Genomic DNA, 17689 nt, shown 5'->3' with positions numbered 1-17689 from the left:
ACCAAGGGACAAGCTTATCAGTGGTAGAGCGACCCTGGTGGAAGCCACCCTCACATGGCGCCAGTAGGCCACGTGACTCCAGGACCCAACCCAACCGCTGACACACCATACGTCCCAGTAGCTTAGAAAGAAAGTTGGTGAGGCTGATGGGCTGGCAGCTATCCACATCAAGTGGGATTTGACCGGGTTTGAGCTTCGGAATGATGGTGATCTCCCATCATTGCAATGGAAAGACGCCATCGCACCAGATTTGGTTGAAGATGATGAGGAGATGTTGCTTGTAGTCAGACGAGAGATGTTTAATCATCTGACTGTGGAACCGATCCGACCCAGGCGCTGTGTCGGGGCAATGTGCAAGGGTGCTGTCTTTCGCCGGGGGCACCCTAAAGAACGAGGGATCGTGGGGAAACGATCATTGCAGTGACCTGCTCAACAACAACATCGATGGCACCGTGTGGGGGAGATTCAGTGGTGACAGCAGAGGTGAAAGCTTCCCACAGTCTGCCTTGTTTAAAGCCCATCTGGGTAGGTGTCCTCGGGCATGATGCCGGGGGAGTGACAGGAAGATGGGGAAGTGGTCACTACCACACAGCTCGTCATGTGCTCTCCAGTGGATAGATGGGAGAAGTCCAGGACTGCAAACCAAGAGATCAATGGCCGAATATGTGCCATGTGCCACACTGAAATGTGTGGGAGCACCTGTATTTATGAGGCAGAGGTCGAGATGTGACAGTAAATTTTCGACATCTCTGCCTCGGCACACACAAGGGATTATGAAAGTTAAACTCTCCCAAAAGTAGGACAGGTTTAGGGAATTGATCAATCAGTGCAGCCAATACGTTCAGGGGTACTGACCATTGGGAGGAAGATATAGATTGCAGACAGTTATTTCCTGCATCATCCTTATCCTGACACCCACATCTTCAAGAGGGATTTGAAGGGGCACAGGTTAACTACTGAGTTTAGGACATAGACGTAAAATCCGTCTGACACTCTATTATATGGTTCCTGTAATATCTCTTATAGCCGCAAAGGGCCACATTGTCAGGAACCAAGTTTCCTGGAGGGCAATGCAGAAAGCAATCTTCACCTCATTCTCAGACACAGAACATGTAGGTAGTGGTGGTGCAGGTGCGACTGCAATGCCTTAGTTCTTGGGGGTCTTTTTCGTTTTAGGTTTCTCTCGCTGCTACTTAGGTTTGTCCAGCTGGGAGGGCTTCACTGATTCAGTCTCAGGGACTGAGGAGGACCGTGAAGCCCTACGACCAGCTACCTGTGGTTGCTTCAGCCACTGGCAGGTGTCAACTTTGCCACAGGTAGGACCCTGGGAAGGGAGTGACCCAAGGGATCCCTTCCTGGCGAGAGGAGCCAAAGAAGACTTACACTTCTTCGGCTGAGAAGTGAGGACTGATGCCCCCGATGGTTGGGAAGGGGGGGGGCGGGGGAGGGGGAGGGGGGTGTTGTTCCAGAAGTAGGTTGTGCAGCAGCAACAGGGAGGAAAGTGCCCCCCACCATTAAGGGGGCAGGTGGAGTCTGACAGCTCTGAAAGCCAACTGTACGCCGCATAACGGAAGATGGTAGAACCACTGTTGTAGCAGCAGTGTAGGTTGACGTTATATGCACAGGATGTAGCCTCTCATATTTTCTCTTAGCCTCATTGTAGGTCAGTCGGCCCAGGGTCTTGTATTCAATTTTTTTTCTTTCTTTCTGAAGAATCCTGCAGGCTGGTGAGCAAGGTGAATAGTGCTCTCCACAGATGGCATGCATGGGAGGCAGGGCACAGGGAGTATTAGGATGTGAAGGACGTCCACAATCCCGACAGGTGACACTGGAAGTACAGATGGAAGACATTTGGCTGAACTTCCAGCACTTAAAGCACCACATTTGGGGAAGGGATATATGGCTTTACGTCACAGCGGTAGACCATCACCTTGACCTTCTCCGGTAATGTGTCACTCTTGAAGGGCAAGATGAAGGCACCAGTTGCAACCTGATTATCCCTCGAGCCCTGGCGGATGTGCCTGACAAAATGGACACCTCAGCACTCTAAATTGGTGTGCAGCTCATCGTCAGACTGCAAAAGAAGGTCCCTGTGAAATATGATACCCTGGACCATACTTAAGTTCTTATGGGGTGTGATGGAAACAGAAACATCCCCCAGCTTGTCACAGGCGAGTATTGCCCGTGACTGGCCAGAGGATGCTTTTCTGATCAAGACCAAACCTGACCGCATTTTGGACAAGCCCTCCACCTCCTGAAACTTGTCCTCTAAATGCTCCACAAAAAACCAAGGTTTTATTGACAAGTAAGATTTCCCATCAACTCTCGTACATAGGAGGTACCGCAGTGAATAAGCTTCACTACCATCTTTAGCCAGGCATTCCTCCCATGGTGTGGCCAGGGAGGGGAGGGGGGGGGGACAATTTGGGGTCGTATTTTGTAGCACTGAAGTTAGACATTGATTGCTTAGAGACTGCTGGTGTTTGACCACCAGCAAGAGATGACGTACTACACTTCATGGCATGTCATCCACCCTGATGCCACCCACTCTGACCAGGGGGCCTCCCCATGGGCGCCACCAAGTTGCAGCAAAGGCCATCTGGCAGGATGGCCATTGCTGGGAGTCCCGATGCCCCAGGTTGACAGACACCTACTCCTTGGCATACGTGGGGAGTTAACGGCACAGGCATCAGCAGAGCGATTCCTATGTGTTCAGGGGGCTACAACCAACATGGTACATGGTGGCCCCATGTGCTGGATATCAGGTGCAAACGAGCTAAGGAGTTCATTATCGTCAACAGCGCAGAAAGCGATGCTGCACAGAGGATGGAGGAAAACACACCAAGGAGGGCAACGTCGCCCAACAGCTGGAGAATGAGCAGAAGCATAGATCCATGTGGACGAAGGATGCAAGAGGTCTCAGCGCATGATGGACACTATACACCATGTCAGACGCCCTTCCCCAACTGGCTCGCTCTTCAGGAAAATTTTGAAAAATGGAGGTTAAACTCCACAGGGGACCATCACATAAAGGCTGAAACATGTGAGACTCGTTTTAGTCGCCTCTTACGACAGGCAGGAATACTTCGGGCCTATTCTAACCCCCGGACCCGCAGGGGGGACAGAACTTTGAACTTTGCATGTGCTCTATCACTTGGACTGTGACAACTTTTAAGCAATTTTTGAAACCGTGAAATTTACTTGTGCCCTAGGAATGTGGATTCTTTCAAGCACTGGTGCTTGGACTGTGAACGTTTCTGTGCACCAGGGACCTTGGTCCTCTGTGCTTTGAGAGGTGAACAGTGCACGGTTTTCTTTCTTTCCAGTCGGCATGGACAAACCATTTTTGGCAGCCACTCTACAGCAGCTGATGGCTCAAAAGGTGGGAAGTCAAAAACATATTGAAGAGCTCCTGCCCTGGGTACTGATTCAGCAACAGGCAGCCAATCCTTTGCCATTCCCACCATGCGAAGAGCATTCGGAAGACTGGGACTCATATATAAAAAACAGCGTGACAGCACTTTAGGCCACTTCAGGTAAAGGATAACGATACAGCTGAATATCTTTTCTTTTCTTGAATTCAGCTGCAAACTTATCAATTACTATGCAAGCTAGACCCTCTGACAGAAGGTGCTAAACTGACATTTGAGGAAATGTGTCCCTAATTAAGTGATCACTACCAATGGCACCGTTAATTTGAATTTTGCTCACCTCAAGTTTTACCAAGGGTGTAAGCATATGAGTCAATCTTATCAAGCTTGGGCAGCAGAACTCTGGGGGGCTAAGTCACAGATTCAAGCTTCTCATTCCATGAAACAAAGAATTGTATGCAGAAGTGATGATTAGAGATGCACTCATCTGTGCAACACCAGATAAAGGGTTTCACTTAAAGGCTTTACAGTTTGATGCACTTCTTTAGATGACATATTGCGTACAGCACAGTTGTACAAGGTCACACAAGTAGCAGGTCATCACTCAGTTTCCCAAGTGGATATTGTCCCAGTAAACAGCGAACCTGGCAAAGTTTACAATTTGGGGCCCAATAGGGAAATTACTGTAGTCCACAAACAGCAGCACACTCATCCTCTGCACATAAACATTGGGTCACAAGATGAACCACATTTAGACAGGCATATCCTTCCTGCGAGGAATGTTTTCAGAGGCAGAAGGCTGTCCACACAGACAAGCAGACTGTACTAAATGTGCAAGACACGGTCACTTGGTATCTGTCTGTAGGGCAGACGTTCTGCCTTCACCAGCACAAGATCAAATGGACATAAATGTTATCAGTTAGAAGCCATCAACTCATGAAAGATCGCCCAGTAAACTACTCACTTCACTGAGAGTATCTAGCAAATCAGTAAACTTCCAAGTTGACATCGGTGCCACTACAAGTCTCATCAATTTTCAACTATATTTACGATTATGAGCACCTGCACTAACTTTGCAAACCAAATGGATTCCAAATGTATGTCATGTGATGAATAATCCACAATTCTGTCATCTTGACAGTTGACAATTATAACCCGCAACAAATTTTGTTGAACAGTCATTTAACACAGAACTGACTTACAAAACTGTGACAATGGAAATAATTATCTCAGATGTAAACAGTGCTGATATGGCATCCTCCCCCCCATGAACCATGGACCTTGCCGTTGGTGGGGAGGCTTGCGTGCCTCAGCGATACAGATAGCCGTACCGTAGGTGCAACCACAACGGAGGGGTATCTGTTGAGAGGCCAGACAAACGTGTGGTTCCTGAAGAGGGGCAGCAGCCTTTTCAGTAGTTGCAAGGGCAACAGTCTGGATGATTGACTGATCTGGCCTTGTAACAATAACCAAAACGGCCTTGCTGTGCTGGTACTGCGAACGGCTGAAAGCAAGGGGAAACTACAGCCGTAATTTTTCCCGAGGGCATGCAGCTTTACTGTATGATTACATGATGATGGCGTCCTCTTGGGTAAAATATTCCGGAGGTAAAATAGTCCCCCATTCGGATCTCCGGGCGGGAACTACTCAAGAGGATGTCGTTGTCAGGAGAAAGAAAACTGGCGTTCTACGGATCGGAGCGTGGAATGTCAGATCCCTTAATCGGGCAGGTAGGTTAGAAAATTTAAAAAGGGAAATGGATAGGTTGAAGTTAGATATAGTGGGAATTAGTGAAGTTCAGTGGCAGGAGGAACAAGACTTCTGGTCAGGTGACTACAGGGTTATAAACACAAAATCAAATAGGGGTAATGCAGCAGTAGGTTTAATAATGAATAGGAAAATAGGAATGCGGGTAAGCTACTACAAACAGCATAGTGAACGCATTATTGTGGCCAAGATAGATACGAAGCCCACACCTACTACAGTAGTACAAGTTTATATGCCAACTAGCTCTGCAGATGACGAAGAAATTGAAGAAATGTATGATGAAATAAAAGAAATTATTCAGATTGTGAAGGGAGACGAAAATTTAATAGTCACGGGTGACTGGAATTCGAGTGTAGGAAGAGGGAGAGAAGGAAACATAGTAGGTGAATATGGATTGGGGGACAGAAATGAAAGAGGAAGCCGCCTGGTAGAATTTTGCAGAGAGCACAACATAATCATAACTAACACTTGGTTTAAGAATCATGAAAGAAGGTTGTATACATGGAAGAACCCTGGAGATACTAAAAGGTATCAGATAGATTATATAATGGTAAGACAGAGATTTAGGAACCAGGTTTTAAATTGTAAGACATTTCCAGGGGCAGATGTGGACTCTGACCACAATCTATTGGTTATGACCTGTAGATTAAAACTGAAGAAACTGCAAAAAGGTGGGAATTTAAGGAGATGGGACCTGGATAAACTAAAAGAACCAGAGGTTGTACAGAGATTCAGGGAGAGCAAAAGGGAGCAATTGACAGGAATGGGGGAAATAAATACAGTAGAAGAAGAATGGGTAGCTTTGAGGGATGAAGTAGTGAAGGCAGCAGAGGATCAAGTAGGTAAAAAGATGAGGGCTAGTAGAAATCCTTGGGTAACAGAAGAAATATTGAATTTAATTGATGAAAGGAGAAAATATAAAAATGCAGTAAGTGAAACAGTCAAAAAGGAATACAAACGTCTCAAAAATGAGATCGACAGGAAGTGCAAAATGGCTAAGCAGGGATGGCTAGAGGACAAATGTAAGGATGTAGAGGCCTATCTCACTAGGGGTAAGATAGATACCGCCTACAGGAAAATTAAAGAGACCTTTGGAGATAAGAGAACGACTTGTATGAATATCAAGAGCTTAGATGGAAACCCAGTTCTAAGCAAAGAAGGGAAAGCAGAAAGGTGGAAGGAGTATATAGAGGGTCTATACAAGGGCAATGTACTTGAGGACAATATTATGGAAATGGAAGAGGATGTAGATGAAGATGAAATGAGAGATTTGATACTGCGTGAAGAGTTTGACAGAGCACTGAAAGACCTGAGTCGAAACAAGGCCCCCGGAGTAGACAATATTCCATTGGAACTACTGACGGCCGTGGGAGAGCCAGTCCTGACAAAACTCTACCATCTGGTGAGCAAGATGTATGAAACAGGTGAAATACCCTCAGACTTCAAGAAGAATATAATAATTCCAATCCCAAAGAAAGCAGGTGTTGACAGATGTGAAAATTACCGAACTATCAGCTTAATAAGTCACAGCTGCAAAATACTAACACGAATTCTTTACAGACGAATGGAAAAACTAGTAGAAGCCAACCTCGGGGAAGATCAGTTTGGATTCCGTAGAAACACTGGAACACGTGAGGCAATACTGACCTTACGACTTATCTTAGAAGAAAGATTAAGGAAAGGCAAACCTACGTTTCTAGCATTTGTAGACTTAGAGAAAGCTTTTGACAATGTTGACTGGAATATTCTCTTTCAAACTCTAAAGGTGGCAGGGGTAAAATACAGGGAGCGAAAGGCTATTTACAATTTGTACAGAAACCAGATGGCAGTTATAAGAGTCGAGGGACATGAAAGGGAAGCAGTGGTTGGGAAGGGAGTAAGACAGGGTTGTAGCCTCTCCCCGATGTTGTTCAATCTGTATATTGAGCAAGCAGTAAAGGAAACAAAAGAAAAATTCGGAGTAGGTATTAAAATTCATGGAGAAGAAATAAAAACTTTGAGGTTCGTCGATGACATTGTAATTCTGTCAGAGACAGCAAAGGACTTGGAAGAGCAGTTGAATGGAATGGACAGTGTCTTGAAAGGAGGACATAAGATGAACATCAACAAAAGCAAAACAAGGATAATGGAATGTAGTCTCATTAAGTCGGGTGATGCTGAGGGAATTAGATTAGAAAATGAGGCACTTAAAGTAGTAAAGGAGTTTTGCTATTTGGGGAGCAAAATAACTGATGATGGTCGAAGTAGAGAGGATATAAAATGTAGGCTGGCAATGGCAAGGAAAGCATTTCTGAAGAAGAGAAATTTGTTAACATCGAGTATTGATTTAAGTGTCAGGAAGTCATTTCTGAAAGTATTCGTATGGAGTGTAGCCATGTATGGAAGTGAAACATGGACGATAAATAGTTTGGACAAGAAGAGAATAGAAGCTTTCGACATGTGGTGCTACAGAAGAATGCTGAAGATTAGATGGGTAGATCACATAACTAATGAGGAAGTATTGAATAGGATTGGGGAGAAGAGAAGTTTGTGGCACAACTTGACCAGAAGAAGGGATCGGTTGGTAGGACATGTTCTGAGGCATCAAGGGATCACCAATTTAGTATTGGAGGGCAGCGTGGAGGGTAAAAATCGTAGAGGGAGACCAAGAGATGAATACACTAAGCAGATTCAGAAGGATGTAGGTTGCAGTAGGTACTGGGAGATGAAAAAGCTTGCACAGGATAGAGTAGCATGGAGAGCTGCATCAAACCAGTCTCAGGACTGAAGACCACAACAACAACATGGAGAACCATTTATGCCTCAACACATTTACTTTTTTTGTATTTTCGATCAAATTATTTTATTTTACACGTCTAATTCCATAGGACCAAAATCTCCAAGTCATGGAACGTGTCACTACATGAAAATACAGCAAAGAAAAAATAACAGATAAAAATAAAATGTTTATGAACCCAAAAAAAGACAAGCCGTAAGTTCATGTAAACACAATCAACAATATAACACAGGCATCATCTTAATTTTTCAAGCAACTCCTCGACAAAATAGAAGGGGTGACCCATGATGAAACTCTCCAGTTTTGATTTGAAAGTGCATGAATTACTGCAAAGATTTTTAAATTCTTGTGGTAGCTTATTGAAAATGGATGCAGCAGTACACTGCACGCCTTTCTGCACAAGAGTCTAGGGAGTGCGATCCAAATCCAGATTAGATTTCTGCCTACTATTAACCGAGTGAAAGCTGCTAAGTCTTGGGAATGAGCTGATATTGTTAACAAGAAACAACATTAAAGAATACATACATTAAGAAGTCAATGTCAGAATACCCGGACTAGTGAACAGGTGTTTGCAAACTTACACCACTTATTGCCCGAATCACCCATTCCTGAGCGAAAAACATGCTTTGAGAATGGGAAGAGTTATCCCAAAATATAACACCATATGTCATAAGTGAATGAAAATAAGCAAAGTAGACTACTTTTTGTGTCAAACTATCACTTACTTAAGATATTGTTTGAATAGTAAAAATGGCAGCATTAAGTCTCTGAACAAGGTCCTGAATGTGGGCTTTCCACAACAGTTAACTATGTACCTGTACGCATAAAAATTTGAACTGTGTAGTTTCACTAATCCTATGTCCATTCTGTGAAATTAAAATGTCAGGTTTTGTAGAATTGTTTGATAGAAACTGTAAAAACTGAGTCTTACTGTGATTTAGCGTTAGTTTATTTTCTAGAATGCAATGGCGCAGTCAATCTGGTACCCAAGAATGCACCTTACCAATAACTGGACGAACTCTTGGCCTGGGAAAGGCAAAGAATTTCGAAACTTGTATTTTGCAAAAACCTACAGCACAACCTCAATTTTTTGTCCCAGGGTGATTTCACTGGTAACATGTAGCAAAGTCAAGGTGGGATTACCGGCTGCAGGAAATGGATGTGATCATACCTCTCTCATCAGGTCAGCGGGCAACTTGCCAGGTTATCATCAAGAAGCCATCCATCAAACTCAGGCTTTGCTAGGATTTCAAGGTCATGTTGAATTCTCACACTGAAGTGGACATATGCGAAATCCCGAAGCCTGGTGACATATACAAAGCTGGCAAACGGACACTACTTCTCCAAAGTTGAGCTCGCCAAGGCATAGTTAAAGCTCCCTTTAGGCCTAAGTTCTCTGAAGATTTTAGAAATCAACACAATGTATGGTTTACACATATTTAAATGGTTGGTCTTTGGAGTCTCCAGTATCTCTGCAATTTTCCAGAGATTTTTGGGACAGCTAATTCACAATGTGGCTGGCTGCATAAACTATTAGGTGACATCATCATCATAGGAAGTTCCAGTATGCAGCACTTAGTAAACGTGATTTCACTCTTTGTCATTTTGCAGGAGGCAGGATTAAAGCGCAATCTCAGCAAACATGAATTTTTTCAGTATTCAGTGGACTACTTAGAACTTTTGTCTTGCATGAAGGCATTTTACCACTGAAGAAACATACAGAAGCAATTGCACCAATGTCTCAGCCAACAAACCTAAAGCAGCTCCAGGCTTTTCTAGAGAAAATTACATATTGCTGAAAATGTATTCCCACTCTTTTCCAGATAGCACATCCATTACACACCTCATGTAAGAAAGGAGTGGCAGTCACATTGTCCACAGCAAATGAAAAGGTGATCATAGAGCTCCGGCAGTGTCTCCTCTCAGCACCCTTTTCAGTGGTGTTCCAAATTGGGATGAAGTTGCTGGTTGTGGCAAACACCTCACTCACAGAGATGACAATGGTTAAGAGAACCCCATTGCTTACATTTTAAAAACCCTAACCTCTGCGCAAAAGAAATACTCTCAAATTGAGAAATAGGCACTAGTGATTATCTTCACTTTGAAAAAAATTCAAGTATTTCTCTATGGCAAAAAGTTTCGCCTGGGACTGGACCATAAGGCATTAATCTTATTCAACCCAGCAGCTCATTTACCAGATCATACGGCTCATCAGTTTCAGTGCTGGACATTGTCCCTATCAAGATATGAGATCCAACACATCACAGCATGCCTTCATGTGTAGATGATCTTCCGTGCCTACCCATGGGATCAGACTACAAGTTTGATTAGTAGGAATTCCTTTCTTTGTCTTGGACAATGAGGCTCAACAAGCCATGTATGATTTTCCAATTACAGGAGCCTGAATCGCTGAAATTATGGGAGCAGACACCATTCTCCAAGAAGTTGGCACCTTGAAGGGGGCAGCCAGAACAACTGGCCAACCAAAAATCTAATCCACTTTGACATTACTATGTGCTATGTAATATATGCTAGTAGATGGTGTGGTCCTTTTAATTATGGACCACAACTTGCCACAAGTGGTAATTTCAAAATCATTACGCCAACAGGTCCTACAGTTGCTTCATCAAAGACATTCGGGAGCTTCCAGAACCAAGCTACTGGTTCAGCACTACACTTATTGGCCAGGCATCAACCGGGAAATAGAGTGCCTAGTTCACCAATGCACAGATGTGCGGAACAGCAAGCAGCCAGTATCATGTTTTTTTTTTTTTTTTTTTTTTTTTTTTGCCATGGCCAGCACCCCTCTAACCACGGAAATGGATGCTATTCTATTTTGCTGGACCCTTCCTGAATACCAAATGACTCATCATAATACATGCCTTCTCCAGGTTCTCATGCATGTCAATTGCTGCACAACCACAGTGCAATACAGTCATGGTGCTGTCTAGGATTTTTGGCACTGAGGGAATGCCACAGAATTAAGTCACTGACAACAATCAGCAATTTCGGGCACAGGTCTTTGAAAATTTTTGAACTAAGAATGGAGTAAAGCAAATCCGTTCACTTTGCACTCATCCCCAATCCATGGAGAAGTAAGATGTGGTTCCGACATTCAAACAGCTGGTAGACAAGTACATACAAGATGCACCCACGGAACACACTCTGACACTTCTCTTAAGTTCATATAGAGTGACACCCTTTGGAGAAGAGCCTGATGGAGCTATTAAAAGGTTTTGGCTTGTGGGGCACTCAACTGTGCGGTCATCAGCACCTATTAAACAGACAACGAACTCGATTTCTACTGCCTGTGCTAATGGGTGCACCCAATCCCCCAATCACTACTCCTACACCGAGTTCTAGCCTGGCACACAAGTATGGGACCGGGGGTTTGGCCGACAAGATCGGTGTTTAGCTGCCACCATTAGTTGGCAATGAGGGTGAAGGGCCTTCACACTAGATACTGGAGACTGTGGTGAAGAGTCTTCACACTACATACTGGAGAGCAAACTATCTCCAGCACCACAGCCAGCTCTGATTATGCAACTTCAGTCTGCATTTCTCTTTTCACCAACCATTTACTGCGCTCCGATTTCCCACTCTTTGGCTGAAGAGGAGCACAACTTTGAGTCCACTCCCCCTATCCTCCTCCACCTGCTCCCTTCTCATCCAACTGTTAGCTGTTCCAGGCCACCACAGCAACAGGAGGAGCATCCAGCCTTGCCTCCGGCTTCCCCATTACAGGAAAGACAGATGCTTGAAGTTGAGGTACCTCAGCCGAGGACATCAACAGAGGGCACACTTAAGGGATGGCCACAACTCGGGAGCCTAGACGTCGTCATGACCTCACCTCCAGCTTCAGCTGTCACACCCGTATCCCCGCCACTGCCCAGCAGTCCAGCCAATGCTGCCGCCCAGGCCTCTTTCAGCACTACACTTGGGTTAGATCAGGGGGCTCCTGGTGCCTGAGGTCTCAAGGGGAAAGGTACTGCAGATGAGATGGAGGTCGTGCACCAGCATGGGGCCACCCCCCATCCAGAGGGGAGGAGTGTTGTATGCCCATTTACCACTAACATTTGCCGCCCGGCACACTTCAAGAGTGGTACTCTGCTCCAGCACACCACTGTTTTGGCCCCTTACGCTGAGCTGAGTCTAGCTAGCTGCAGAATTGGGGCCTGACACCTTAGGATCCACCATCACCACCCCCCCCCCCCCACCCAACCTTGTATGAGTTTATGACACTGGATGCGTGCACCTACTCAACACTACCACCATCAATGCTGGTGACCACTATGATGGCATATATCTAGGCCAACATCAGCTTCCAAGACACATTCTTTGTTGTCATGATACTGTACCGCACCCAAGATTCTGAAACGCTATGCTGTTTGGTTGCTCTACAGATCTGCAAGGCTATGCTGGACTAGAACTTTGTTATGGACCTGGTATCGCCTCTGGCTGTTGCTTTCTTGTTGTTGTATTCTGTGCCATCTTGTGTTTGATTCAATAAAAAAGTTCACTGTTCAGTGTTCATTTGTACTGTGACACAGTAGCCAGTGGCAGTGGGAATCCCACTGCTGATCCAACTGTAACCTCATAATATCCGTTGTGATACAAGAGTACCAAACAAGAACTGGATAACAGTTCTGTACCATCAATGAGCAAAAGCTTTAATTTTTCTTCAGCCATGCGATGACTGCCAATATTGAATGACATTAGTGGAATAGAGTGCAACTCTCACACAACAAGGAGGAGGACATCAGGCTGCTGTCTCGCCTATATATGCAGTCCATTGTACCAGCCTAACGGTTAGTAGTTATCTGACATGTTGTGGCTTGAATACAGAGATTTTCTTCAGGCATGCACTCATAAAAGACTATCAGGACATGAAGTGGAATCTAGTTTCATTACTAGGATACTTCTTCCAAACAATTAAAAGAATAAGATGTGGGTGTTTGGAAACTGAACATAATATAGAGCTTTAAGACTCAAGTCATTCTTTTTTTCCTTCTTATAGACAGGTGCAACTAGCACTTTATTCCAGTCTGTTGGGACTACTCACCATGGAAAAGATCCACAATAAATATGAGCTAAGAAAGGAGCCAGTGAGCAGAGTAGTCTCTGTAAAACCAAATTTCAGTTGAATTAGGGTCTGTTGTCTTATTTGTTTACAACTGGTTTAGCTGCTTTTCTGACAATGAAGTAGTTTCTTCTCACACTGTACACAATATGTTGGATAGAGATATCACTAACAGTACACCTCAAAGCATACTGGCCAACAGTCAGCCGAGTGGGCTATACCAATAGAACAGAGAAGGGCTTGCTCAATGCTCTGGGCAAGAATGTGACTTCTGTACACAGGCCACTTTATCTTGCACTAGCTCTAATAATGGACTGCTAGCACTGATGGGCAGCCAAGATTGTTAAGTTGAAGCAGACTTCACATTTCTTGAACACACTCACCACAGATATTGCTCCTGGGAAAAGGCTAATGATAGCATGGTGCTTTACCATGGATAAGGAGGTTGTTCAGAAAATGTTTGTGCAGGTCTACCATGTGGAAAGTGAACTGAATAAAACTCCAATACAGTTTTATGTACTTTACAGTACAATTACAGGATACAGTTATATGTACTTTATTAATATCACAATTATAATGGAAACACATTTGCAAACCATGGAAGTCAGCAACAGACTAACTAACTATAGAGGGATGAGTGAAACCCCCACAAGTATATACCATCTCCAGGAACACACTTGGTAAAAACAATTTAATGGTCACTTTGGATGAAGAAGAGATGCACTGAGTTTAGTGGTAATTACATTGCAAAATAAAATAAATTGGGCTGTGTTACAATACTTTCTTAGTATACTTTGAACTACCACTAAGCTGAAACTGCTTCACTATGAACTACAAGATAAATGAGCACTCTGCGAGTACATTCCGTACTACAGCAAGCTGAGCAACTTTGTGCATACTAGCAGCGACTGTTTTGAACAGAATCGTAAAATGCAGCTGCACCTCTCAGTCATGACTGATTTAGTAATAATTCTTTATGAACACTCAGTGTAGACGTGTATCACAAACATAATGACAGTTGTACACCCCCACACCAGGTATTACTACATGCCTTCAGCTCACTTAGTCAAAATATACATTAAGAACTCTTAACATATGGAACTGGCACCAACAAAAAGTGCTAGCAGTGGAAAGACAGACTGATGTACTCATCAAACCAAACTGTCAAACTGGAAGATGCACTATGAATTTGAACATCAGCAATAGATGCTGTTGAAAGAAAGAAAGAGAGATGAACGCAAACATTTGTACTGGAACAAATCAAAAAATAAGGTAGAACAACTTGAAACATTCAAGTAAGCATGCTCAGAAGAATATCACAGAAGTATACATTTGCTTATCGAAAACACATTCAATTCATAAATTATTCATCTCTTTATTGCAGATCGATTATAGCTTATTGCCAAGAATATACTGATGGCAACAACATGTTCATTATGTTGCCATATTATGGCACAAGGACAGCAGCTATTTTGAAAAAAAAAAGTTATCATTTCTTTTTCAACTTAAGCTAAACTGTGTGTCTGAAAGCTAATAATAGATATAAAACAAATTTTCTTCAGCAAGAATTAGGAGTATATAAATTACAATGTCCTAATTGCAATGCCTGTTACACACGGCGAACTGGGTTCGAGATGAAATTTCATGAGCGTGTGGCATTAGAGGGGAGGGATATAGTACAAAAAACCAAATTTTACTGCTCATCTTGTTGACATTGGAATGGTCCTCCTGGTCTGATGTCGCAACTGAAGCTGCTACATAGAGGAGATAAGGGCAGATTTTTGGACCTCCTGGAGGAAATGGAGATATTTTGTTATCAGAGAATTTCCCACCTTGCTCAATGAGCAGGTAGCAATGAGAAGCAACCAATTATGGGAGATTTTCAAGAGCCCCCTAACTAACAAAAACAAGGGGCTTTCAGAGGTTCAAAGAAAGACACACAACACCTCGTAAATACAGCTTTATGTAGTGCCATGTGATGGCTCATTAAGTGAGAACAAAATTCATAGCTCATGAACCAAGCCATTTGCCAGTAGCCACAGACAGTGCATGCATCTGCATTATTATTAACACTGTTTTTGTATAATAAAGATTGATAAATTTTTATAAGTCAATTTGAGTATTGTACCTCCTTGAAATCATAATGCTGGTTCATACTTGACAACCATATAAGTTAGTTTTTGTTATTTAAGCCAAGTTGGAAGAGAGACTTATGCACTCAGTGTGTGATATGTATTCATAACGTAAAACTTGTTTTAATATTGGTAATGATTATAGGTTTCATACAAAAACCAATGTTATTAGTACTGTACTTAAGGATGCCATTGTAATTTTATGTAAAGCTACTACATTTAATTTTTTAAATATATTTTAATAAATGTTGTATACAAATGACAGTTATAAAGAGGGTGCTAGTTACTACTGATGTCACACACCAAGGTTAGCTGCAGGGAAATGTAAGCAGCAAACTCATTTAACTGTTTGTTATTTGTAATGGCAATGTGGTACACATGCAATTTTCTTTATGATGAGTTTTCATGACTTGAATATAAATGGTAAATGTACATTTATGGTTTGCAAGCTGGTGTATTTATGATCTGGTTTTAATTGACATTTTAATGTCTGATTCTCATTATGTTCTTTTGTTCATGTAGCAATGAAGATAGCTACATAGAAGCTGCAATCGATCTGCAATAAAGAGATTAAAAATTTACAACCGATGCTGCCCTTCCTCCTATCTCGGATCTCATTAATGTAGTAATGGAGCAAAGTGTTCCTAATGGAAACACACTTGAAGAGTATATTATTATTATTATTATTATTATAGACAGACAGTTTAGCACATATGCACACACACACACACACAGCTGCTTCTTTTATATGGACCCACAAAATATTCATACTTAGCTCAGACAAATACAATTTTATTACACTGTGCTCTAACAAAGAAACAAGTAATATTCGAGCATTATATATGGTGATGATTTTGTTGCTGATCAGTTGACGCTATACTTTTTATTTCCTTTTGTAATAATTCTCAGAGAGAAAGAAGAATAGCAGCAGTAGCAACTTGTGTAAACCACTCTACTCTTTCTTCACATCAAATTATTTCTCAGACTCATAAAAACACACATTTTCAGACGCAAAATGTGTATACAGATACCTGAAATTCTGTGATGGCTTGACAATGCTATCACTGTAAACGTAAGAAAAATCATGAAAACAGAATGTTGGCTTCTCTAGATGATACAAATAAATAAATAATTATATTCGTCTTGAGAAATTTATTTAATAACAGATGTTACAATATGCAACCTGTGGTTTCCGGATGGCAGCCATAAGGTAGGTTACCCCCTACAAATGCACTTCAAAGCACGAATAAGTATATTTTCATGCTGAACTCTGCAAGTGGAGTGTATATGTAAGTATTAGATTCAATTTCGGATGAACATTAATGTTGTTCCCAATCACTAAGTGAGGAAATCATTCACAATTTTTTCGGTCTTTTACTGATTCTCCAGTGAAGCAAGGGCAATAAGATGAGGTGGGATTGCCAGATCAGCCTGCTACCACAGTAATCAGATTTCCGTCGATGTTCTAACAAACCTGGCGAACATAACTGTGGAAGATTAGGTGGAAAAAAAATGTGCTAAGTTCTTGTTGAAGACATCATCCAGGCATTCGCCTCAAGGGATGTGGAAACAGTAATTACTTCCACTACAGAACGCAGATTTGAATCCTGCTCCTATACATGAGGGTTGTAATACAAACATATCAATTTATCATCACCTGCCGGTGTTAGTGGTTTCTGCTGCCCAATTGTTTATCATTCCCCGTTTTACACAACATATCAAAAACCATAACTGTGCCGGGGTGACTTTTTTCGTCGAGGTGCATTATATTTTTAGTCATGAAATATAAACTGTGGATGCGCTATTAACAACAACAGAAGTTTAATCATTGATAGGCGTTTCCCAATACAATAGCATTAACATTCGATGACTATGTCGTGTATTCAGTTTTTGTTTCCTGTTTTCAACATATTGCTTAACAATCTATGGTATACAAAAAAAAAAAAAAAAAAAAAAAAAAAAAACACTTAATTAAGACACCACCTAGAGTGTTCATATCTCTATTTAGTTTTGAAAACAGTGTGAAAGTTCATATATGTTCAGAACACTATCGACTCAGATATGGTTATACATTATGAAATATCTCACCAGTCTTCCAGAAACTATTACACCAAACATGCCTGTAAATTTGTTTTATTTATGTAGATCATACACAACTTTCCCCACGCGTTTTTCTCGGCAAGACAACAAGTCAACAAACCCTTACACCACTCCAAAACACAAACATACAATCCGTGCAGTGTGCACAGATATTATTCAAGTCGACAGATCGACCTATAACAATGGAGGTAAAAATATTTTACCTCCATGCCAAATAACACAAGAAACACGTTTTAAAATAAATAGTTATCTTCTGGAATATAAAACAACATATCATAAATTAAAAGGCATTACTAGATCTTTATCGCCCAGCAATGAATTAATATCTCCATAAAAGGGACTTCTCTTACGAGATCATCATCATCTGCGTTCCGCCCTAGGGTAGGTTTTCACGTGCAGCTCTCCATGCATTCCTGTCATTTGCTACCCTCTTCGTTTCCTAGTAATTGTATCCTATTCTAAT

General features: G+C 42.2%; 1 protein-coding gene across 1 annotated transcript in view; it reads right to left on the bottom strand.

Moving 5' to 3' along the window:
• LOC124722967 (protein OPI10 homolog) overlaps window positions 1–17362 on the bottom strand; it is a 95783-nt gene extending 78421 nt beyond the window's left edge. The window contains exon 1 of the mRNA XM_047248136.1: window positions 17215–17362. Within this exon, the coding sequence (XP_047104092.1) occupies window positions 17215–17244 (30 nt within the window). The 5' untranslated portion in view covers window positions 17245–17362. The remainder of the gene's footprint in view (window positions 1–17214) is intronic.
• Window positions 17363–17689: the final 327 nt, after the last annotated feature.

The sequence above is a fragment of the Schistocerca piceifrons genome, chromosome X, assembly GCF_021461385.2.
Source record: "Schistocerca piceifrons isolate TAMUIC-IGC-003096 chromosome X, iqSchPice1.1, whole genome shotgun sequence".
In the NCBI taxonomy this organism is placed as follows: Eukaryota; Metazoa; Arthropoda; class Insecta; order Orthoptera; family Acrididae; genus Schistocerca; species Schistocerca piceifrons.
Note: the sequence above shows the minus strand (reverse complement) of the source record. Positions and strands in the feature narration are given on the sequence as shown.